The sequence below is a fragment of the Monopterus albus genome, unplaced genomic scaffold (genome assembly GCF_001952655.1).
Source record: "Monopterus albus unplaced genomic scaffold, M_albus_1.0 scaffold32.1, whole genome shotgun sequence".
NCBI classification, from domain to species: domain Eukaryota; kingdom Metazoa; phylum Chordata; class Actinopteri; order Synbranchiformes; family Synbranchidae; genus Monopterus; species Monopterus albus.
Window position 1 is genome coordinate 1438710 of NW_018127912.1, and position 26242 is coordinate 1464951.

General features: G+C 41.1%; 2 protein-coding genes across 2 annotated transcripts in view; both read left to right on the plus strand.

Annotated features, from left to right (window-relative positions):
* LOC109958387 (RNA binding protein fox-1 homolog 2-like) overlaps nucleotides 1-11600 on the plus strand; it is a 19881-nt gene extending 8281 nt beyond the window's left edge. Inside the window, exon 3 of the mRNA XM_020596971.1 lies at nucleotides 11337-11600. Within this exon, the coding sequence (XP_020452627.1) occupies nucleotides 11337-11600 (264 nt within the window). The remainder of the gene's footprint in view (nucleotides 1-11336) is intronic.
* A 1075-nt stretch (nucleotides 11601-12675) lies between these two features.
* On the plus strand, nucleotides 12676-25177 carry LOC109958420 (RNA binding protein fox-1 homolog 2-like). Its single transcript, XM_020597043.1, has 10 exons — nucleotides 12676-12757; nucleotides 13172-13225; nucleotides 13368-13460; nucleotides 17204-17291; nucleotides 17784-17840; nucleotides 17944-18097; nucleotides 19451-19496; nucleotides 22402-22490; nucleotides 23199-23271; nucleotides 23936-25177. Exons 1-10 carry the CDS (start codon nucleotides 12749-12751, stop codon nucleotides 23978-23980), a joined length of 708 nt encoding a protein of 235 aa, XP_020452699.1. The 5' UTR covers nucleotides 12676-12748; the 3' UTR covers nucleotides 23981-25177.
* Nucleotides 25178-26242: the final 1065 nt, after the last annotated feature.

Below are 26242 nucleotides of genomic sequence, written 5' to 3' on the forward strand. Positions count from 1 at the left end.
TATATATATATATAGGTAAGTCAGATGTTAGTGGGCCTTCAGACTCGGTGCACTAAAATGCAGTTCCCTGCTGTATTTTTTACGCAAGGGGCTACATTGGTGTTCGGTGGGGAGAATTGTAGGCCTGTGCGATATGGCTACATTGTGATGAATCAATGTGAGCTTGCATTGTTCTGGTTAGCCAGGCTGCTAATGTAGCCTGCTCTATGTTAGCACCATTTTTTACCACCAGTGTGTCTGCACTGCTGAATAAAAAAAAAAATACCGGTTAACATCCAGTAGCCAAACTAATGAAAATGTATGGCGTATCGTTATGGTGCACTAACCATGGCCCAAATTTGAGAGTGAACAGCAGTGAATGCTCATGCTAATAAGGTAAACAAGAGAGTCTTCTTCCTGTGGGCATCCACATTCTGACCGTTCCCCGAATGTGATTGGTCAACCCAGTGCATTTGTTGGATGATGTCACCATCCAATGTGGCAAAAATTGAACCAGATCCAACTTTTTCGCTACACAGGGCTGCATTGTTTTGCCGGAGCCCCCTGCGGTGCTTGCGCTGGCTTTGGGGAACACAATCCTTCACAGAAGTTAATGGAGAGGGCTGTGTTTTTTTTTTTTTCTCCACACTTTTCAAACTCGGTCTGAACACGGCCTTTGTGGCTTTAGTAAAACATGATCGAACACACACAAAAAGAGCTGCAAGGCAGTAGTGGTACGGCTGGAAAATGGCTGTGAGCTGCCAGTTAAATACATTTTTTGGAAGACAGGCTCACAGGCTTCATCAGTGATAGAGGATAAAACTAGTTTTACCCTTGAAGCCTATGAAGAGCATTGTGAGCATGAAGGGCGCTTCAGTGTGCTGAAAGATTCTGCTGAGGGAAATTGTACAAATAATTCTGTGAAAACCATCTTTCACATTACATGCAGTCATTTGAACTTTTGTTAATTTAAAAAGTTCCGCTTTAAGAATGGTAACTTCAATGTGACGGTATTCAGAGTTGAGCTGTGCTGGAAGTGTTACTAGAGCCGACCCAGTCGGATTGCAGTCGTGACTGGGGGTGCCTATTCAAACAAAGGTGTAAATTTACTATCACATTTATGTAACAGTGTGCCTGTTTGAAAGGGGCTAGAGCAAAGAGAAGGAAAGTCTTCACTTCCTCTCCAGTGGTGCCAGCAGTCCCAGTTAACTCACCTACATGGAGAAAGAGAGAGAGAGAGAGAGAGAGAGAAAGAGAGAGGAGGGAGGGACTGCGACATCATATGGAGGCAGAGGGGAGGGGAAAGTTTGCAGGTGTGACAGAGGCAGAGAAGTAGGAGGGGGGAGGTGTCAGGCTATTTGGGTAAGAGAGGAGGAGGACTACAGAAGGAACGGGAGAGATGAGCAGGCAAGGGCACAGCGGCAAAACAGAAGGCTGAGGGTAGAGGAAAAGCAAGGAGCGAGTGGGAGAATTAAAGAAAAGAGTGAGTGGGAGATTAGATAGAGAGAGTGGGGGAAGAAAAGAAAGCAAGTGAGGGAGAGTGACAGGGACAGAGACCAGCGGAGGAGGAGGACAAGGTGGTGGTGGTGGTGGGGGGGATAGGAGGGATTGGCAGGGCAGACAGAGCGATGGGGGGCAGAGAGAGGGAGATTTTGAATCTGTGAGACAGACAAGAGAGACTGAGCTGTTGAGGTGACACAGGCTTGGAGAGGGAGAGAAAGCGAGCCACCGTGAGAAGAGGAAAGGGGAGAGAGAGAGAGGAGCGACGACAGTTTGTTGCACAGAATACGATGATGGGACTGTACTGTCCTTCCTTGTTGTCGGTGAGTGTTTATCTTTATCTTTTCATATCCTCCTCGGCGTGTGCTGTATTTCGTTACCAACGCTCAGGCTCCACTGTACATGAAACGGCATCAGAGCGGACAGCACTGTCATTGAGCATGAAATGTTAATTAACCGCTAACAGATGAGGACTCTACTTGACCCCTTTACTAGCGTGGTCCAGTCAGGGCATTTCAGACTCTCATTAGGACTCAACGGCCAGTTGTTACGAGGGATATAAACACAAACCAGTGCAGTAGGCGTAGATGACAGTGCGATACAGGCAGGAGATGGTATCTCTGCAATTTTGATTTGCTATGGTGAAACTGCATGTGTGTATTGTTGTGGCATCTGGTCTGCTGCCTGTAGCTAGAAGTGCACGCAATCTGAACATTAAGAACTGTTACTTCCACAAACCGCTCTGCCATGTATTATTTATGCTCAGATGATCTATATGAACATACAGTACAGCAGTGTGTCTGTAGGGCTGGATGTGGGCAAAAGAAGTGAAAACAGGGAAGGAATAGAGTGGAGGGGAGGTAAGTAAAAAAAAAAAAAAGAATAAAAAAAAAGTCATTCTTCTTTATTGCCCCTGCAGCTGTCTCTGGCCATGACTCAAGCATGTGAGCGAAAGGGACAGGTGTCCACAGAACAGTTGTCTCTGTCTTTTTTTTCCCCCTTGCTCTCTTTCTTTCTCTTTCTTCCTTCTGCATCTCTTCTTTTCAGCTAACAACACCTCCTCACTGTAATTTCTGTGTCACACATTTCACAAACACACAGAAGCTCAAGCACACAGCAGGCTGCAAAGTTGGTGCATGAAGTGTCACGTTCATATCATTACATTTCATTTGGTGTGAGTCAGGATGAGTGTGTGTGTGTGTGTGTGTGTGTGTGTGTTTCTTCCTGTCTTTGCTTGTGTGTGAGAGCTTGTCTTTCAGCTGTACCTTGGATTCCTGCTCTTTTTAATGTTTGACCTCTTTTCTCCCTCTTATTGCTCTCCCTGGGGCCCTGGCAGCTGTTATCTCAATGTTTTCCTTTAAGAGCCCCTGAAAGAGAGGGGGATGGGTTGGAAAAGAGAGAGAGAGTTGGAGTTGGAGAATAGAAAATTGATTTTTAAAGTTCCAGGGCATCCTTGGTTACTTACCAGGAAAGCCTGTGGATGAGGAGGAAGCTGAAATTGTGCCGAGGTTAACTGTGGACAGCCACAGAGAGATGTGACAATGTTGTAGGTCAATAGAAAAAAGAGAGTATGCTTGGTGATGCAATTTCAGACCATAGCGCTGACTTTGCAGTAGTATGTGTGTAGACAAGTGTTCAGAGTTGGCTCGTGACAGGTGTAATTTATGAACTCGTGTTAATAGTGCTACGTTTTGATAATATTTTGGGTCTGTACTGAAAGAGAGACTTGGAGTAGTACATCAGGCGCCGAAGACAGAAATATTTTCTCAAGCCCCACCTAAGTGTGTGCCCTAAGGCGAGGGAGAAACGCCTACTTACTGTAACGCTGCACACACACACTGCCACGCTTGCATAAACTGTAAACGCGTCGTGAGTATTCAAACACACCCCCACCCCCGCCCGAGCTCCTCCACCTCCCAAATCTTATTGATTTTCTGCAGGGTTAACTATGATGGTCGTTAAATGAACCCAATGAGCTGTGTTTCCGTGGCAACATGTGCGAGTTATTCATTTGGTACAGATTGTCAGGAAAACGGGAGGAGGACGTCGATGGGAAACCCATATAAGGTCAACACCTTTTGCACTATGCTTCTAAAAGATAGTTCTGAAATTGCTCAAAACCTCAAGTTGCTGTCATGATTACGCCTTTATAGGAGCTATTTGCATCTCTAATGGATCTAAAAGCACTCGCTGTGAGGCATCTGCATGGCTTTCAAAAGAGCCAGCCTTTGAAATTGATAGGGGTTGCCCTTGCTGACTCTTTAGATGGTGCGGGTGACAGTGACAACACCCCGTCCTCCAGCTGGCTTGTGTACATTCTGAAAGCACAGTGGACAACCAAACAAGTGTTGTATTATCTCAGCGCCCTACCTGAGCACTAAACAAGACCAACTTGTTTCATGGTCATACCTAATGTTTTGGAAGAGGTGTGCCCATGCTTGGTAAATACATGTCTTTCTGCGAGTTTGTGTGCTCACCTGCACATGTGTTTGCCTGAGGTGGCTTGTGGGTTTTAATGAGAAATAAATACAGACAAATAAAGTCATCGTCTTTTTGTTTTGGAGTGTTTATCTTTCATAAAATGCTGCACTGGAGCTGAACGGAGCACTGACATGGCCGGTGAGGAGATGACAGGAGACGTCAATGACTGTGTGTGTGTGTGTGTGTGTGTGTGTTTGTGTTCTCACACACATGCATGTGAAGGGGAGTCTCCCAGAAATGGCATGCAATGAAAGGGAATTGTACAGGAAACCCTACAAGGAAAAGGATGGGGGTGTATTGGGAGGGGTTTGTTTGATAAGCAGGCATGTTACCCTATAAGGTGATGCAGAAGAGCACGAGAAGAGGAGCCCAGGCACCACTGATACTGTTGCTATGAAGCAAATGAGCTTGATTGACATGTGTGGGGGCGGGACAAATGCAAGGGTCCCGTCTGGATTTTATGAAGCGTAAAGAAGCAAAGCACACGGCAGCGAGAGAGGGGGAGGAAAGGGAGAACCGCAGCAAGAGGAGTGAAGAAGAAAAGCAAGAAGGGGAGGAGGGAGAGTGATGGAGGTGGAGGAGGGGTTGACGTGGGATGGAATGATTTAACAACAGGGTGTCTCCTGGCTCATCGGTATGCCGCAGACACTTCGCAAACGTTTCTTCAGCTGTTTGCAGCCTGGTTAACAAGAGCCCAGAGTCAAAAGCCATAGCTCTGAGCCGAATACCACTTCCCAGTTAATAGGATTATTGAGCCAAAATATGAGCTGCCGCTAACAGCATGAATCACATTTTCCATCGTCGAGTTTGTTGAATTAGGCTGCAGACTAATGGCTCGAGGCCTAAGAAAGTAAAATCCTGAAATGTCATTATTCATGTGAAATGACCCAGTGCTGCCCTAGTTAGCTCTTAGCCATGTTCCACTCCTCTCCTCTCCTCTCCTCTCCTCTCCTTCCTCCTCCTCGTCTCCTCCTGTAGTGTAGTGAGACTGCTGCAGACGAGCACATTTTATAACATGCCTCCTCAGACACACTTGCTGCTGCTAACTGACCTGAAAGTAAGCCAGCTACAGCTACCGCTCTGAGTCACTGGTTTGCCTAGCCAACGCATACACTTACACAACCCTTAATGCCTAACGCCCCAGTGCCAGAGGAGCACACACAAAAACATAACACACCAGGATGTACAGAAATAAGGTGTTTTGACACAGATGCACAGAATATACAGTTAGCTTGTCTACAGGGCAGCACTTCTCTTCAGCCTGACCAAGAAGGGCCTCCCTTTCTGTCTCCTTTTGTCCCCTCTGTCTGCATATATTCAGTCGAAGCCTTTTATTCTGATGTGAATTACAAAGGCCACATGCAATCAGCAAAAGTCCCATAACTTGACCGTTTGAGAGAGCAGGGCAAAAGCAGGTACACACTATTTTTGTAGCTACTGGGCTGTTGACACCGTGTGTCAGGTAGAGAGAGGGCTGCTGGGATGTGTCTAAAATGGATCTCCTCTGAAAAGGCCAGTCGTCGAACACAAATACAAGGTTGTTTTTGGCTTTTGTTCCCGCTTCTATTTTGGTCTGGCAGAAGGAACAGCAACAGCCGGGGTTGTCCATTCTCCTGCTAGGCTGTAGTCTGCTTATGGGCATGAACAACAACAGCGAGGACAATGTTAGGATTGACAGAGATGTAATTTGATCAGCAGTATAGACTGAGGAAATTATATCTAGTGTTGCTGGCAAGACCTAGACACTTCAAGTCCCAAGTGCCTTGTATAAAATTCCATGTCACTATCATTCTGTCGGAGATGCTGACTCATCAGTAGTCAAGTGAGTTGTCATGAGTCATCAATGTTGGAACTCAAGTACGACAACAGTGGAGTTGTGTTGAACATTTTAATGCAGAGTAGGAGGGTAGTTTTCTCAACAAATTTGATAAAACGTAGAATTTCATTGCAGTCCATCAGGCAATAGTATTCTCTACACCATCCGCTGTGACAAGAGGATCCCCGAGTAAAGTGTCCTTAGATTAAATGTTTCCTTCCTTTGTTTTTGTATATTGTTCCAGCTCCGGGCTTGTTGTCACACAGAAGGCAATTAATTTTGTAGCAAATGGCACATTTAATGCACATGATCGTTTCAGATTTATACTGTGTGATGACAACATGTATGTGTTTACCAGTAGAATGAAAGACGGAGTGACATGGCCTTTCACAGAACCATAATAACTGTATGGCCAAAACGTTTTGTTTCCATATTAGTGTGCTAAGCTGCAAAATGTTGCCAATGTGCCATTTCGGCACTTACCCCATGCTAGACGATCAGCTTTCCCTTTCTAGCTGCACACAGAAGCGTGTCCAGTTTCTCCGTTTCTGTTTGTCACCCAGGTCAGATGTTACCTGGTGACCCAGAATACCTTGCTCCACCCGCTATCATTTTCACCTCCTCGAATGCGGTTAATCTAGGATAGACTGATGTAAGGTGTCATGTAGTGTATCATTTTGTATATTATGCATTTTGTCTCCTGCAGTTAAAAGCTAAATCTAAACAGACTAATTTCTCAGACTCTGCTCTTTTCCTGAATTGAACAAATATAACGATTCAGGATGCCTCATTAGATGATTGCAGCAGATGTTCTCATTATTACTATCAGTGATGTAACAGTTGGTTCTTCCTGCAGTGAATATCTTCACCTATTAGCATTTTTCTAGTCTAATTTTGAGCTTTTGTCCATTAATTGTAGCAGAAATTATATCTACTAACAGAAAACAAATGGAAAAACATACAGCTGAGAAACACCTTTATCAGTATTTAACCAACACACTCTATTCTGTATGCTGTTAAGATAGAGATTTTGCAGAACTATATGTATATATTAGTATTACATGTCACCATAGGTAATAATTAGAAGTACCAGTCTTGCAAGTAATGAACCAGCATTTCCTGAGAACCAAGGTACGGTATAATAAGGTTGTGCTGCTACATGAAACTAAGGCGGCACAGGAAGCAGAGGATGTGAGAGATGTTATCATTTAGCCGAATCTTAATTTGGATGCTTGTGGACAAGATTGGATGAGGATCATACAGCTGCAGGGTTTCGATGAGCGGACACAGCTGCAGTGTGAAAATGTGAATGAAGTTAAACTTGGACACTGCGGTCAGTAATCTGGTGGCTGTATTGTTCGAGTGCCAGTCACTAAAGATGCAGAACGTGGTTTCTATTCTGGTGGAGATGGAAACTCTTCACCTGGCAGGAGAGCAGCAGGGGCCCTTCGGGGACATAGGTATGAGAAGAGGACGTGTGCAATGGCGAGTACAGCAGCAAGGTTTGGTACCAGATTTAGTGTTGACATTAATGATAAACATGGATTTATTATGAGTTATCAGGGACAGGAGGGAGTGAAATAACAGGATGGCTGGCAGTGATTTTGTGGCTGACATCAAAACAGGCAGAGCAGTGCTGCAGTCATAAAAGGTTGAGGTGAATGCATTTCTCTTAAAATTCCTAGTGGTGTTTCCTTTGCTCTCATGTCAGCAAGAAAAAGAACAGGATAAACCACCAGGTAAAATAGGATCTGATGGTGCAAGTGACTTTCTTATAATATACATTATGATATACAAATTAGGAACAATGCTTATAGGATAAGGCCAGTCATTTTCTATACTAATAGTTAGTGCCGGACCCGAATATCCAACTATTTGGATATTCATTCACTGTGTAGGTAATTGATTTGCAGTTTTAGTATTTGAATATTCAAGACCCCCCCCCACCCCCCCTCCCCCCACAGGAGTCGGTACAGTGTCAGTTACACCTACACCTTGTTAGCAAAGCTCTGTGTGGAAATCGTTCGACTAGCAGCTTCTGCTGATCACCGCTGTTTCTGGTTAAAATGACAACCAGTGGGTTGTCAGATTTGTCTTCTGTTCATCTGGTAGATGAAGTACTACATTATAACTTTAACTAGCTTTTTGTTTAGTTTTAGTTTTTATTTTTTATTTTTATTTTTTTTACTTTTTTATCACTGCAAATTATCACCAAAAATTGCTATTTGGGTTAGCCCTATTAATAGTATTTTCAGCAATCCCCCTACAGAGACTAAAAACAACAATGAATTGCCTCAACTCATGGTTAATGTCTGTCAGCTGTCGGTCCTGGATTAGCTTGATTGTCTGTGCGATAGATCTCCATTGTTGTTAAAAAAAACCCAAAAAAAAACACACCTCTGCACTGGTTGACATGTTTTTTTTTTTTAACCCCAGACCCAATTATGTTGCCCTAAAGGCTGCGTGCAGCCATAATTTCGTGAAGTTGGCACGAGTCAGACTCAACTGCACATGTGCAAGCTATCAGCTTTGTTTACATTCTGCTAGCTCCTCTCACTCAGGTCTCACGTTTGGTAATGAAGAAACATGTCACCCAGTGCAGCAGTGTGTTTCACTTTTTAATCATTTTTGAGCAACAGTGGAGATCTGTGGCACAGACAAACAAGCTCGTTTAGTACTGACACACTGACCGACATTAACCACTAGTAAAGCCAAATCATTGTTGGTTTTAGTCTCTGTATGTGGAGTGTTGAAAATACTATATAGAAAATGACGGGCCTTATCTTTAAAAAGACGTTGGTAATGAATGTTTGTGCCACATATTTGCAGTAGAATTTATTTAAAAATAACTCGTACAGTCTTTTAAAACAAATTGTTTTCCTGTAATTTACTGTTTACATACTATCATTTTATACAATCAAATGTTGTTAGGCTTATCAATTTCATTTATATTAGGTCTATTACCTTGTTATATCTAGTTTATTATTTAAATGTGATTTGTAGTAATGTCTTTGTAAAGGCTCCCAGGAAGCTAGGATTAGTGCACACGTCATGGTTTTAATAAAATTATTAGATACATACACCTCTTTTATTTCCTTTGGTTTTTTGATGCCATTATATGGATTCAATGAATTTTGACGAGAGGTGCCTTTTTTTTTTTACTTAATAAAATACGGTAGCTTAACCTTTTATTATTAAAGATAGTCCTGGTTTCCAGGTCAGCTGGTAAATTATTTCCACTTGACAAAATCGATTTAAAGAAAAACACATTAATTCAGGATGAATAGATGCACTTTCAAAGTAAATAATTAATTTATTTATTGAACATGTGCTCATCCTCATGACAAGATTTAAAAATGTTTGGAAATTACAGACGTATGTCTGACCTTTCTATTTGTAGAAATTGCTTTGCTTTAACAAGTACAAACAGTAAATATTCAGTGTACTACAGAAAGTGGAGTTGTATTTACTTGTGTACCTGTTTTATTCACAAGATGAAGTTTCACCTTGCTGTTTGTTCTGTGTAGCTTTGCTGTAGCTGCTCTCATGTCACAGCATCGATGCGATTAGAGTCGACCGCGGGCATCCCCTGGTTTGTCACCGAGTCGAGGGGTCCGGCTGCTGTGTCACAGGTGTGACACCGAGAAAGGTCAAAAAGCTGGGAGACAGATGGCATGCGCGCACACACACACACACACACACACACACCCTCCCACACACTTATAACACTCCCAAAGGGACAGAGATCTATTGTGCAACTCAGATGGGTATCGCTGCAGCCTGTCACTGTCTCTCTCACACACACATAAACACACACACAAAAGTTAATGTAGCCAAGCAGATGTCTAGTAAGTGTGGAGTCTTTTTAGAGGTGATATCATTTTAGCAGTGGAGAAAAAAAAGCCACAGAATGTTACTTTTACTAATACATTTTGTTTCTGCCTGTTTCTAGTGCTACTACTATTACTACTGACAATGAGACAAAAAAATGAGAAAAAGAACAAGCAGTTTGTCTTTTTTGATTAATTTTTTTCAGTCATATATGTATGTGTGTGTGTGTGTCTGTATATATATATATATATATATATATATCATAATGTGAGGCACTGATTGGCCATCTCGGTGAATGGACTGTTAAGCCAGACGGACAATGATGGAAATAAGTTCAGGACTTCATAGTTCTCTCTGCAATAAAGTTAGATACTGTATGTTGTATTTTTATTAGCCATGCCGGCAGCATGACTCTAGGGATGCCAGTGACCGTCTTTGGTGCGGACTGAAATATCTGTGCTTGCTGGATGGATTGAACTGAAATTTTGTAAAGACATTCATGGGTTCCAAATAGTGTGTCCTAATAACTCTGTTGATTCCGTGACGTTTCTTGTAGCATCAAGTTCACAGTTGTGGCTGTGTTAGATAATGTATCTCAGCAACTACTAGATGAATTGCCTTGACATTTGGTACACACATTCACATCCCTCTCAGGATGAACTTTTGATGCCATTATCAGGTCAAAACTTTCATCTGTCTAATAGGCTACTTCAGTTTATGGCCAAATGCCTGCAAAAGTAATATCATTATCATAAGCTTCAGTTGTACTTTGTTACTCTTACCCTGCTAATTAAACACTAGCATGCTAACACACTTAAGATGGTGAACAGGGTAAATGTTATACCTGCTAAAGATTAGCATCTTAGGATTGTCACTGTGAGCATGTTGGCGAGCTGGTCGTTAGCACTTAGCTCACAGCATCTAGCCTGGATGTACACTTGTAGTCTTGTTATAAATACATTAATATTTAAACATTTTCACAGTGTGTTACAGTATTCAAATGATTGGTTAGTTATGGCAGTTATTAGCACACTATAAAATGATCCAAAAGACGGCAGGAGATTAGAAACAGACTGTGCCTCTTCTATCAGTCATCGCCTTCTATCATCCATTTCTCTTGTCTCCCTCCGCTCTTTAACTATTACCATTTAGGGTATCTAGGCCTCACTGCCAACAGCAAGGAATGTGTGTGTTGTTATAGCTTGTGTCATGGTTGTGTGTCTCCACCATGTGTTTGTCTAATGTTCTCCTGTGCGCTCGAATATCTGTAATGTGCTTATTTTCTGAGGCTAATAATGTCCACAAAACGCTCGGGCAGCCTTCCTCACTAACAGTTGGTCTTTGTGTGAACGTTTAGGTGTGTGGGTGTTTGCGTGTCAAAGGTGGTTTGTGTGCAGAGGTGTTTGTGAGTGTGTGCAGGCATTCGACACTCGCTGTTGTATGACACTCTTGAGCATGGAGGCATCTGGCCCTCAATAATAGATGTGGCTGCATTGAATATTTAATGGGTGGAAGGTGTAGATAGACGCACGCTTTTACACACATGCACACACAGAGTGGGGAAATGGAAATATAATATCCATGCGTGTATGACTTTTACACTGAAGCTCTTGGGAAAGTGGTCTCTGTGTGGTTGGGTGATGCTCTTAGTAAAAGATACTGTGGAATTTGTGCCAGCTGGCTACTTTAGCTTTCACTCCTCTCTCACTCTTCTCTCGCTTGCTTCCAGCAGGGCTCTCAGGATAGTGCTAGCGGTCAAGAGGGACTCGTCCCCCCACCTTTCTCCACATTTCCTCCACCTCCACCGCCACCCCCTCAAAACGGCCTGGCCCTGGATTACGGGGGAAGCTTATACGGAGCAGGGGCTGTCCAGGGCTCCGTGGAAGCTGGCGGCGCCGCAAACAGTGGCGCCAATGCCGCCAATAGCCACACTCTTCCTGCAGCCAACTTTGCAGGTCTTTGTCTTAATAGGGTGCAAAGGGCGAGTGTATAGAGCAATATCTGGATTGTGATTAATATGATACTTAAAAAGCAGCTAACATCACCACAGCGCCAATTCTGAGCCCAGAATCTCAAGTTTAAAATCTGTAAACCTCTTTTCTATACGTAGAAGGTAACATAAAGCACATGTAGCAGAGGTGGAGTGCCCCAAACATCACTTGATAATAAAGCGACTGTATATGCGATTTACTAACTCAAAACAATGATTTGTGCACGTTCATGCATACACACGTTCATTCTCAAACATCTTTTCAGGCTTATGCAAAGAGTCACATCTGTTGACTAACTGGTATTTTATTATGATAGACTGTGTTTAATGTGGACTAGAAATGTCTTGTCTAATTTACTTAAAGAAATACTTCAACAGTTTGACAAAAGACTTCAGGAAATTGCCATGCCTGGAAAAACACCGTTCCCTGTGTAGCCACCATGCACAAACACAGCTTATATAGTTTGTACTGTTAAATCGACAGGGTACGATAAATTTTTTCATTCAACTCAGCAGCAGCTCAAGAAAGCACATAAACATTTACATTTTCTGGAAAATACATTGAGATACAATTTGTCCAATCAACAGACCAAAGTGGAATAAAACACAAAAACCAGTTCATACATCATATATGCTGAAACTAGTGGTGGCTTGGCATATTTTTGGTAAATTGTTCCAGATTCAAAGTTGATGATACATTTTTTTATTAGCTAATAAATACATTTACAAAACATTGCGTCACTGCAGTTGTTACATTAAAAAAATCAAACGGCTTCACAAGTACAACTAGAGAAAACAGTTAATTATTCAGCTAGTCTTAAATGTCATTATTTTAAAGAAAAACAAGCAATTTGATTATCTTCCTGTGCTCTTGGAAATTGTGATTGAGCTTTTCGTTTGTTGTATTTCCTGGACAAAGTGATTAATCAGTTTATGTGGAAAATATCTGGCAGATTTCATATCCTTTGCCTCTGTTCTAGCAGTCAGATGGGTCCTCCCAGATTGACGGGCAGTCGGGGGTTGGCTCAGGAGGAGGAGGAGGAGGAGGAGGAGGGGGGAGCAGCGGAGATGACTCAGATGCTAAGGGGACCCCCAAACGGCTCCACGTGTCCAATATCCCCTTCCGCTTCCGAGACCCTGACCTACGGCAGATGTTTGGGGTTTGTAGACCTGAATATTCTCTCTTGACGTCATCATATAACAATACCCCAGAAAAGTAGCTTTGGATTTAAAAACAGTAAAAATAATGACTCAAAGAACCCACTGGGTGACGTCAACACTCTGAACTCAGATGACTTCTTACTCTTTATATCCTATTGTCCTCAAGAGACATTTCAAATAAAAATATGGTTCCATCTCATGTGGTTCAGCTAAAAGGAAGGGCTGAGCTCGGCTGTTTTGTAAAAGTAAAGTCTGAAATGTGGCGCATAGAAAAGAGCAGAGGCAAGGAAGATTGGGTGAAAAGAAAGGACCAACAGAACTGGCTCAATGCCAACTCATCATGGTTGAGCATTACTGACACCCTGTGGCAAGATGCAGGACATGACTTTTCATTTTCTCCCGTTTTGTTTCAGCAATTTGGCAAAATCCTTGATGTCGAGATCATTTTCAATGAGAGGGGATCCAAGGTAGGACATGTGGAACACCACGCCATTCCTAAATTGAGCTTAATAAACAAGCTTAGAAAAGCTTAACAACTGTTACTGACTTTTCTCTCACTCTCCCCTCCTTTTTTTTCTTTTTCCATTTTCCTCTTTCTTCTGCTCGCAGGGTTTCGGTTTTGTAACATTTGAGTCGAGCGCAGATGCAGAGAGGGCCAGAGAAAAGCTTCACGGCACACTGGTGGAAGGACGCAAGATCGAGGTAACTCACCACATGTCCTCTTCTGTTTTCCTTTCTGTGTCCAGCAGTAAGAATGAGTCTGCTATGGTCCTTTCTGCCCCAGAGAAGGTTTCCTGATTGCTGTATGTGTTCTACTCTAACCCCTCTGGCTTCACTACAGCATGGTGCAGTGGTGCTGCGCACATAGACGTCTCTTATGACGGCACTTCCTGTCGATGTTTATGCTGTTATGCCTTCTTGTTGTGGGCTGTCCATTGCACCTTGATCTTAAAGCTGTGTGATTTGAAAAGCATGCTGGGTAGAGTGGCTACACAACAGGCATGGCTGGTGAGATGTCACTTTGACACAGTTGCTGACGATATCCGCTTCCGTCACAGCATGTGGGATGTTTGGTTTGGTTTCCTTTTTTTTTTTTTTTTTTTTTTTTGTTTTGTTTTGTTTTGTTTTCCTGAACCAAATTCCATCACCATCATCACTTCTTCCATGATCATGATGAGTGACCATTTTTGGTTTATGGTTGTGTTTATGACTGGAAGGGCAGTTAAAAGCCTCTCAGTTATTTTCCTCTTCAAGTAAAAGTGCTTGCTGGTGTCCGTGAGAGGCTACTGTATGCTGCATGGATGGATCATGAGGTCAGATGTCGTCATGGAGTTTTTCACTTTATGCGGGTACCTTTGGGTCAGCGTTTTTTATGTTTGATGTGTTACGAGACTGATGCATGAAGGGGGCATTTTTAGGGAATGAGACTGCTGTGAGAAGTGTGCTGTCATTTCTGATGCATCAAAAAGCTGACTGTTTAATTTCAGACGTGCCAGATGGATGGTAAAAATATATATATTGTTTACACACACACTTGCATCCACCACTCCTGAAAGAGAACACCAGATTTCATGGAATTGCATTTTGTTGTGACATTTTTTTTATTTATTTTGTCAGCATGGGCTCAGATTTCAGTTGCAAATGGCCTTGAAGATCAAATAAACCATGCTTTCGCCATTTCATCTGGCTCTTGATTTTGAATCCTGCTTTAATTTTTATTTGCTTCTAAAGCTCTTTTGCATGGTTCTGAATGTCCTGCACTCTTCTCTGTCTCAGTGTGTGGGTGTGCAGAATAAAAATATGGAGGGCAGAGAGAGAGAATGAACAACTGAAGAGGATGCAATACGTAGCCGTCACCCCCTCCCCCCCTTTTTTAAAATAAATATTAGTTCTCCATCTCTGTCCACTCTTTTTTCACCAGGCCAGTCTGTCTGTCTGTCTCTCCCAGGTTGTGTGTCTTCATATGCACCTGTGTTTCTTCTGTCCATCCTCCACTCATATCTCTATTTTCTTGTTCTGTGATGTAGTCAGTCAGCATAATCATGAGAATGGGATCAAGTTTGAGTTTATAGTGATTATTTTGTCAGTTACTTGACTATAATCTGGGCAGTAGTAATGACTAGTTTCCCTCTCAGGTTAGATTTAAATTCCTCACATTTTCTGTTTCCATTTGTTTGCTCCTTCCTAAACTTTTACGACCTGTGTTTGTAGTGGGTTTTAACCAGCCGAGGCTAGATCGTTGTCAAATGGCTGATACTTGTAGGTGACTGTTGACACGTGACCTGTTACATCACTTCCTCTCTGTCACAGGGTTGGGGTTGCTTTTCATTACCTCGTTTTGTTTACTTTTTTTGGTTCATCATTTCTTTCTTACATATATTTTCTCTATTTCCCTGATGATTTTTGTATGTTGTTGTTGTCAGTCTCCACGGTAACTGCTCGCGTGTCCTCACGCCGTTTCCCTGGCAACGGTAAGTTGTGTACACATGGCATCATCTTTGAATGACCCCTCCCCCCACCCCATCCGTCCAAATAAAATAAAATGCACCCAACACCCAAATGAAGGACCCCCCTTTACTGAAGGGAGATTGATGATTGATTGATTGATTGATTGATTGATTGATTTGACTGACAGAACCTGATTGAATAATCCTGTGATTGGGGAGGTGGTGAATGAAACGATTACGAGATTAGCCATTGACCGCATGGCATTATAAAGGCCACTTGTATAACTGAATGTACTGCATCTATCTGCAAGTGCAACAACTATGACTACCACTTCTTATGCATTCATTCCAATCACCTCTCTAACTGCATTCAGCATTCAATTCCAGAGCTGTATCCTGCATGGTTTACTCTCTTTCTCGTCATCTGTTTGACATCATATAGTACTATGTCATCTCTCTGTGTCATGTGTCAGCCAATAGCTGCATTTTTGCACCTTAGTGGGACAGCATGCTGAAGCATGAGCGCTCTTGTTAGCTTTACCGGGGAGAGGATAATAGTTGTCTGAGTTGACTGTATATTATGGTGCACTGTAGTACTTGATTTTCACTTTCTGTATCACTTTATAGACTGCAGACAGTTGTAGAGGTATGGCTGTTTAGTTTCAACATTCAAATTATAGATGTGTGTTGTTGAATAGTGCGTGTCCAAAGTGGATGCAAGCCTATTCTACTTAAAAACATTTTTTGACACATGATATGCAATGTAAAGTTTTAGCATTTGAGACTTTTTAAGAAATAAGAACAGCTGCCATCAAATCATTCCCCAGCAAAACAAAGCGAGCCACTGATTAATGGCAGCGTTTCGTTGTGATTTCTGTGTGATAGGTGTCGTCGTGGTACGTTTTGCTCAGTATGGTATGGGTTGGTGTGTGTTGGTGGTTGTGTGCTTCGAGGTCTTTCTGGTTTGCGACACTGATCTGGAATGCCTGGCAGTGTTTCACAACCATCGTTTGGTTTGATTTTTTTTTTTTTGAGGAATGATATTTGTATCCCCATTCTCTGTCTTTTATCTAGACTGTACTCTCTCTGTTCTTGTTCTTTCTGTATTCATCATTTCTCAATTGTTGCTCATGCACAGTTAGACCCAATGTAGGCAAATGGTCAGCTGTATTTTGTACGTGTGTACCGCATCTTGTAGTTTCTGTTTGTTCATTAGAAGAATTGCACATTTGGATGGATTGTTAAATCTCTTCGTCTCTCTTTTCTCCACATCATGTATGTGTTTTTTTTTTTCTGTGTAGTTTCATGTGGACTGGCTCTTCTTCCTGCATCTTTCTCTCCCTCTCCTTCCGCCTTTTTCTGTATGACGTGTGGGAGGGCTGCCAGCCTTTTTTGATTGGTCTTTTGCTGCATCTGATGCTTGCTGATTGGCCAGTTTTGCTCACCTTCTGGTGATGTGGTGCGCTCTTGATTGGCTGTGTGTAATTTGTGTATGAACTCTACAATTGATGCTTTTGCATTGTGTTCCACGGATGAATCTGCCGCTTAATTCACCTTTTTCCCTCTTTTTTTTTTTTTTTTTTTTTTTTTAAGGTAGCAATATAATGGTCTTGGATTTTTCTTATTTTTTTGAATGCCTTTGTTCTGAAATATTTTGTTGTTTTCTTTGTTATGTGTGCCAATGGTTGCATTATTTGTGTGCAAAACTGCCTGACAACTCACTAGGATCCTTGTTTTCAATATCTTTCTCTTTCAAAAGAAGCGCATGCATCAAAAGCCATTGCTACTCATCAACAGAATTAACCTCATAAGTACAAAACTATTTAAAGTTGACTGACACCTCAAACTCAGTGGATAAATTAATCAGGGAATGCATTCGGTTTTAGAAAGCCTGAAACACAAATGTGAATCATTGCGATCAGTTCTCACTATTTGTGTGCTTATTAGACTATTAAAATACTATTAAATTATGCTCTGACCACTTTTTTTGGTGTCCAGGTCAATAATGCCACAGCCCGAGTGATGACAAACAAGAAGATGACCACGCCATATGCTAATGGAGAGGCTCTCGCTGCACTACCATATGGTAATACATTTCTAAAACTCTAGCTCTGTTCAGGTTGTTTTGATATAAAGTGGCTTAGAGCTGTGCTGCATATCACCTTTTTTTTTTAACTTTAAATCACAATATAGTTAAAGCATACACACTCCAGTTTATATTAATACAATGAATTCTATATATTATATATATTTTGTCAGACAAAACCAAAGAAAAACTTCATCACAATTTTCTTAGAATGATTATTTGGACAATAGAAAGAAAATAATTAAGAGAATTTAAAGTACGTGATAACACTGCCAAGCCCTAGTTATGACACAGAATGAGAACTGTCACAGCCTTGTGCAGACAAATGGTCAGAAACCTTTTATACATCCTCCCTTTACAATAAACAGTGAAATGAACTGCAGAGATCACTTTAAACAAATGCACAAGTCATAAAGCGTCTTGATGCTTCACTGAATTTCCCGTGATATATTGCTTCAAACATGTGTTGCTTTTGTTTTTTGTCGACTACAGCTGGATGGAAGTTGAGTCCGGTGGTTGGGGCGATGTACAGCCCTGAGCTCTATACAGGTAACAAGACTGATAGACAAAGGATGAATAAAATAAAAAATATTGGAACTAGGTAAATAGCAGATGATGTTCTTTCTTTTTCTTGGCTTTCCTCATTTCACAGTGCCAGGGTTTCCCTACCCAGCAGCAGCTGCTGCAGCTGCTGCTGCATCCACTGCTGCGACCTTTCGAGGCGCTCACCTCCGGGGTCGTGCCCGGCCTGTCTACAGTGCAGTCAGAGCAGCTGTGCCACAACCTGCAATCCCTACATACCCTGGGTAAACACATTTAAACATATATAAGAAAGCTTATAAATTTGTCAGTAAACTGTGATTGATAATGAAATGTAGACGTACTGTAATACAACCCCAAATTAGAAAAAGGTGGCACAGTATGTAAAATCAAATAGTGAATGGTAAATCATCTGTGTCCTGTATTACATTGAAAGCAATACAGCAAAATATATTTTTTTTTATCTGATATGATACCTCATCAGTTTTATTCTTTGTTCAAAATGAACACTCATTTCAATCCTGATCCCTGCAACATATTCCAAAAAAAGGTTGGGCCGATTACATTTCATGGCTGGTAATGAAGTAAGACAATGAAATGATGACTCCATTTGAAACAGGTGATGTCAACAGGTGACTGCTGTCATGATTTGGCACAAATGTGGCATCCTGCGAATAGTATTTCAAGTCTTTTTTTAGAAGGAATAGACGCCATTTGCTCTGGACCAAAGACGAAAAGGACCATCCAGACTGTTACCAGGTCTGTCATGGTCTGGGGTTGCGTCAGTGCCCTCAGCAACTTATACTTCTGTGATGGCACCAATGCATCTGTCCCTAAACATCTTTTAAGTGTTGTGAAAAGGAACGGCAACATCACACCGTGGTAAACGCTTTACTTTCCCAACTTTTTTGGAATGTGTTGCAGTGATCAGAATTAAAGTGTTTAGTTCGAACAAAGAATAAAACTGATGAGGTATCACATCAAATAATCATGCTGCTGTATTGTTATCTATGTAATACAGGACACAAATGATTTACAAACCACTATTTTCAGATTAAATTTTGATTTTACATACCGTGCCAAGTTTTTTTTGATTTGGGGTTGTAGTATGCGTATGACTTTTCTTTTATTGCATGTTTTCACTTATTTAAAAATAATGATTTCATAACTGCGCATGCTGAGTGTTTGAATATATTTTTATTAAGGTAAAGTCATTGACAGTGTGCTCAGCTGAAATACCATTTCCTTGTACTTCAGAAGTTGTAACAATCTGATTCTTTACCACGTAAAAATTTAATTGAATAGTATTTCCGACTCCCTCGCCGGCTGAAGTAACAGTAGTATCACTCTGAAGTCGGTGCATTTGTATACAAAGAGGTGGTATTTTTGTCTTGCATGTTGCACGGTGTGTAATAATCTCACCCTTCTTTCTCTTCTCTCTTTCACAATCTGTTTGGCATCGTTTTCTCACTTCTCTCTCCCTCAAATGTCACTCTTGTTTGTTGTTTTCTGCAATGCCCACATGGTGGCGCATCACACCATTTTTTTGTTTTTACCTTCCACCACGACTCCTCTGTACTCTCTCCTTTTCCTTCCTTTCTTGTCTCTCTCTCTCTCAGTGTGATGGCCTATCAGGATGGTTTTTATGGTGCGGCTGATCTCTATGTAAGTATACCTCTATCTCTGCTCTAATGGCTCACTCCTCACCTACATTTTCCCCCTTTTGCCTGTGGGTTTTCAAGTGCGAAATGGCATGGACCAAACCCATAGAGACGTGTACTTTTGGGTGTTTTGATTCATCACAGAGAGATGTACCAAACTGTAAATTATCAGATTTTCATAAATATGCGTAATGTACAATTTCAAGCAGTATGTTTCACCCATCTAATTGATTCAAATATAGAAATATAAACAGCCTGGCACACACACACTTGAATTAGGAGTGTGTTCATTCATGAGTAGACTCCTCTAGGGTTTGTCTCTGTGCATTTGTGAGTTAGATTTGTACCAATGTGATTGAGTGTGTGCAGTGTGTGTGTGTGTGTGTGTGTGTGCGCAGTGTGTGTGTGTGTGAGAGAGAGAGAGAGAGACCAGGTTGACAATAGCTGTTTCTGTTCTCTCTGTAGACTAGTGTTTCAGGACATTAGTGACAGATTGCCCCAGGTAGGGTTTACACACTTTGTGTGAGAGCCAGTGTGCATCCTCTTCGTCTCCAATGACTGCGTGCTGCTAGACATTATTGACCATCTGAGATTGAAATGCCTTCTCTGTCTTCTTCTACTAACTCACTGGATTCTGACATGGGTGGAGTTGCGGAAGGGGGAGAAAAGTCGAATTAGATTAAATTTGAATTCATAAAAATATTCAACATAAAACGCACATTCACAAAATATCTACAGGAGAAATAGATGTATGATTCCAAATAACAGCACTGAAGGTCAATACTTGAGCAGCGGCTCTGTTTCCTTAACCAAAAGAAAGATGAGTGACAAAGTTTTCAAGCCTTTTCCATGACAGTATATCCAGGAACATTTTGTACACTGAAAACAAAGGCATGTTTTCTCATTTTTGCTTTGTCCCTGGGCGACCAGATGTTAACACCCCACAGTAAAAATCATGTGAATTTAATACATTTAATTAGATTTTTAAGACAAGATATGGTACATTAAAACAAATTACCACTGGGATTTTTTTTCACATAGTTATATTCCAGCATCAAAATAAATAATTGAAGTAAGAAAAGCGGATGACGTCATTATTCCAGCTAGGAATGCCCTGATTTTGTTAGACCTTTCTTGAAGTTCCATTATTGTTCTAAAGCCTGCAGATTGAACACAAACTTTACATCATGCACTTAAGTGAAAATTATACTGTCAGAAAGCTAAATGCTAAATGCTAAGCTGGAAATACAAACAGCACATGATATAAATAAGGCCTTAATAGACACTACAAGCTGCAACATGTCCAGTAATAGGAGGGATGTAGGACATGAATATTCATCCAAACAGCAGTAAATTCAGACCCCTTCCAGGAATCTCCCTATCTGTTTCACCAGTAGCATGCTAACTGAATCAGTGTCAGCATGCAGACATACAGTACTTAGAAGGCTGACTTCCCCCAGTGCTCCCTATTTCCTCTTAACTTTTTTCTATAACCTCCCATCTTTGTGTCGGTCTTTTTGCACAAAACCTTCCTCTTGTATGCCCTTTATCATTTTTTTCCCTCTCCCTTCATCCACTCTTGTGTTTGTCTGACTCCTCCTCTTCCTTACCTACTTTCTCCATTACCTTCTCTTATTTTACCCTCCTTCCTCTCAATCACACCTTCCTCTTCCTCCTCCTTTCCTTCCCCTACCCCCTTTTTAGTCCAGCCTTCCCCACGTAGCAGCAACTGTGTGGTCCTGAATGCCGGGACTTGGTCGTGACTGATTCTTTAGGGTAGAATGCAGTAGAGCTGTAATTCTTAGCCCGAACCCGACCCGGGGGTCAATTAGTGCGAGAAAGATGCATTGCGAAGAACGAAGATGGATGAGGTGAAACAAAGGCTTGCCTCTGGTGTATATTTTTTGGTTACACCAGCAGCAGCTAAGTCTGAGGTGTGGCAACATTTTGAACATGTGCATAACAAGAACAATGACCCAGTGGGTTATGTAAAATGCAAGAAATGTAACGTTCTCTTAAAATACGACAGCAAAACGACAGGGAATTCCTCGCTGAGAAGGCATGTTGAGCGATTGAATAATGTCGGGCTGTAAACGGGTTCGGGCTGTCAATCAAAAATGTATTTGTGGGCTCGGACCGGGCTCGGGCCGAATTCTGTCAGGCCTAACTTTTCAGGCCCAATTACAGCTCTAGAATGCAGCAGAGTGTTTTTTTAAGGGATGTTTGGCCTAATACCCTGTACATTCTGAGTTTGGGAAAGCATGCTGTGTCTGGTAGTGATTGGTCGCTGGCCATGTGAGCGTGCGTGTGTGCATTTTTTAATCCAACTGGCTGTCTTCTTACACCTGTAGTTTCTTGTGTGTGTTCATCAGCTGTCCCATCTAAAATAATGACACAATCATCTTACCACCTCTTCCCCTTTCCTTAACTGTGTGTTTTTGGTAGGGGAACCGGGGTGGGGTAAAGTTATGGGTATAAAATCTCTCTCCCTCCATGTCCAACTCCCGGTGGGTAAAGTAATGCCCTTAGGTGATGCATTTGTGGAGGATAAAGACAACGAAACACAAAAGAACAATTAGAAAAAAAAAATCCAGGTTAGTCATGGAGGGAGAGACACAAGAGCCTGAGCTACATCATTGTGAATGCTGTGCTGCACCAGATTAGTCAGTTTTGCTGACTGCTTGTTAATCTTTCACTCTTCTCAGCAGTTTTTCCTCACAATTTAACCCTTTAGATCCATCACTAGTCTGTTAATCTGCAAAGGAAATACAGCAATCTTTAAACAAGAATTACTCTTCTTTCCGTCCTCCTCCACCTCTTGCTTTATTGTGTCTCTCTCCTCTATCATACATGCTGCCCTCTTCCTCTTTCTGTCCTCCACCTTCCTCCTCTTCATTGCCTCCTCACAGGGTGGCTATGCAGCGTATCGTTATGCCCAGCCGGCTGCAGTAGCGACTCCTGCAGCAGCAGCGGCGGCAGCAGCAGCTTACAGTGACAGGTGAGTGGGCTGCTCGGCACATCTTTGACCCTCTGCTGACAGGCCAGCAGCGAGACAGCTAGGTGAAAGGTCATGAGAGCGTGGAAGGATTATGATGCAATGGGCCCCTGGCCTTTGTAGTTGTTCTGCATCTCCTTGCAGTTGTTTTACATATCATGGTGGATCATTTCTCTTTATAGTAATTTGCTAGTAATGCTAGCAAACATTGTCATTAAGTCGAAAAACAACACATGTACCTCACACTTTAAGAAAATGGTAGAAATCTTCTGTATAAGACCAGAGAGAAATCAAACCACATCATTTTGAAGAAGTTGCAATTAAAAGGAAAATGTAATAAAATGTAGTAATTCTACAGGACAGGAAGTCATAGGGATAATTTTCTCCAGATCATGACCAAAGAGGAAAAACTCTTAAGTAGTGTGGGGATAAGATTCATTTAAGTTCTAAGTTTCTAAGTTTATTTTTCCGAGTTAGGCCACTAAGTTGTGTTGAGTATATTATTGTGTTGTAATCATTCAGCTGCCAAGTCGCTCCAGGTGGGGGCAACATTCCTAAACAAATCAGAGACTAGAAAGTGAACTCTAAACAACAGAAACCTAATTTTCTCCTGAAGTTACAGGCTGCTGTGTTGTGAGCTGAATATCTTCTTTTCTTTTTTCCCAATATTATTTGAACCTCATGTTGGATGCGTTTGCTGCTTTCTAACAGCTACGGACGAGTTTACACGACAGACCCCTACCATGCTGCACTTGCCCCAGCTGCCTATGGTGTTGGAGCCATGGTAAGTGTATGTATTTTTTAATATTTAAAGCATAAGGATAGCAGCATTCAGTGTTTTTCTTGTTGTCAACAAATAACAATAAAAAAAATAGCAAAGTTGACAACGCATTCGTCCACCACTCACTACTTTACAACCTCCCTACCATTCCTGTTGAAGATCAGGTCACAAGATATAGTTTAATTTCCTGAAACATTTGGGTTTTGTTGTTTTGTTTAAATTAAGTAAATTATAATCATTTGAATTTTTGTTTGAGAATACAGTATGTGCCATAACAACTGACATTATAACTGGGTCTTAAAGAGTGACCTTGTGTCAGAATCTAGTTATATGACTAAATTTATTGTTTAATGTTCTTACAGTAAATCTGAGGCTGGGTGCTTTTGCTTTTTATCCCACAGCCCCTTAACAGGTTAATGTGGCTGTGACTAGGATGGTTTATGGATTGACTTAAACTACAGCATCCATGTTCATGGTAATGAAGGTACCTCAGTGCAATGGGGTGGTTCATTTATGTATTTTTAACAGACTGAATGAGATATCTAAGGCTTTGGCTACACAGACCACATGATACTGTAGTAGTTTGGGTTTTTGTGAGCTTATGCTAGAATTTTGAGTGTAATGAAAGATTTTATTCACAAGGTTCTTTTCTTTTGTCATTTTACAGGCAACACTGTACAGGGGAGGCTACAGTAGATTTGCCCCTTACTGAGGACAGTTTGCCTGGAGCTCCTCTCTTCCATTGAATCACTCTGAAGAGCTCCCTCTGTTGTTGTGGAGGTGGTCTGCACCCAGTTTTTAAAGAGTGGATCCAGCTGCAACAACAAGATATTACAGACCCTACCCCAGAGCAGTCCCACGTTTCCTTATATATGCTACTTCAGAAATAGAGGAATGCTGTATTAAAGACATACAGATGGCCTTTACATCAAAAAAGAAGAATAAAATAAAGACTTAAAATGGCCACCTTCCCTATTGTCCCTATTGCACGGCTGTATTATAGTCCGCCCCTTCTTATTCCCTCGGCACTCAGCAGCACAAGACTCGGGATGGAGCCCAGATGTTCTTCCAAAAGCTGTATATGGATAACTGACATGTAAACAGCTGTCAGCCATTTATGAGAAAAAGCTGAACGCTGTGTGATGTCGGAGCAGTAGGAAGCAGGAAGGTGCACTGAAAGAGCACCTACAAACATTCTGAATCAGAGCGACGAGTCACTAAAATGATAAAACACACCGATGGATTTAATAATTCCTCAACAATGGCGGATAGTATTGAGAGAGGATTTCCATTCTTAATTTGTTCTCGTAGAGGGAGGCTGAACACTGCGGCTCAGAAAGAAGACGTGACAGTTTATAACGCTAAGTCCTGTCCAAGAGCTGAAGGAGGGAGGGTTAATAGAGCTGTTCCTTACCTCATGTTTCCTTAGTATGTGGAAATGGTAAACCTTTAAACTTAAGATTGTTATGATATGCAAAGAAATTAGTTTAGAGAAAAAAGTTACCAAATTATTATTATTATTGTAATTGTTCTTATTCTTATTAAACCATGATTTTGTTTGACTCGGCCACACAGCAGGCGCTGCTGGTATGGAACTTGTAGATTCAACAGTGAACCTTGGGGTTAAATTCAGAAAATAAGCATCTAAAAAATCCTTCACCTGTTGACTATTTGACACAACTATAGTCTCATATCGTCCTGCTCATGCGCAGGATTTCGCTAAACACTACAAAAAGTGCAACACTACACAGCAAACATTCTTTCATTGAGTTGATTTTAGCTTCAGATCCAGTAACACACCCAGCCCTGGGGTTTAAGTATTTGTTTAATCCGTTATTGTATAGATTTATTATTTGGATATTCCCCTCATGCTCCGTCCTTTATAGAGCAAAGTCCAACATCCAATGAGTCTTCCTGAAACATACTTTAGTTGGTAACTGTTTTCAAGATGCTGCCAGTAGCCGTTACAGAGCGAGGGAGAGATTCTGTCACTGAGTTAATAAAAATATTTAAATGCAAAACATCTTACTATTGTGCATATTTCTCTACTGTTGTATTCTATATTTCCAAAACGTGGCTTACTTTTGCTTTTGTTTTTGTTCCAAAGATTTGTAGAAAGCAAATTTTTCTGCCGTATGTATAAATATACTATCTTTGTTATTGTTATTATCATGATCATTGATAATCCTGTTGCTGTCTTTATTTACTTTGTTTTAGTTTCAGTTTTTTTTATCTTAAGTGTTTTCCCTTCTCTAGTAAGGTGCAAGTTGAATTTCAAGTATTTTTTATTATAGCTGTTTTTTTTGTTGTTGCTGTTGTTTGTTTGGAGCTCTTGAGCCGAGAGCATACCTGACTAGTGACAAACTAAAGGTATGCATGTAACACTACCAAGCTTTTGTCCTCTGAGTTAGGTATTCAGTGAACCCAGGCTGGTGTTTTTATCTGTTTTTGGTTGATCATAGGATCTGCTAGCATGACATGAATTATATTTTAAAATATACAAGAACAGCAGGATCCCTTTTTCCCCTTTTCCTGTCTATGTTTTGCAGGTGACGTTTAATGAATGAACATAGGCCTGTAGCACTTTTGCTAAAACAATCTGTGTTCCTTTTTTTTTTATTTTAATTGTTTTTGTTTAATGCAGACTCCTTACATTTCAGCGGTGAAATCCGTCACCTTGGCTGCTGTGGTCACTCCAGGTTTGTTTGATGAAAAAGAGCAAAAAGTGTTATCTCATGCCTGCACAGCTAAATATTTCAGTATGGTTTTTTTTTTTTTTTTAAAGGAATTGGGAGATACAGCCTAAGTTGTGTGTAAAAGGGAGTCATTTTTTTTAAAACCCATAAACAAATTTTAGATCTGTTGTTTCCACTTCTCACACTTGGATGAACACGCAGGTCAATAAGATTATTTAAATGTGCCGCTGTTGATTTTCTCTTCACATTTAATATTTCCATTTTAATTTCTTTATAAC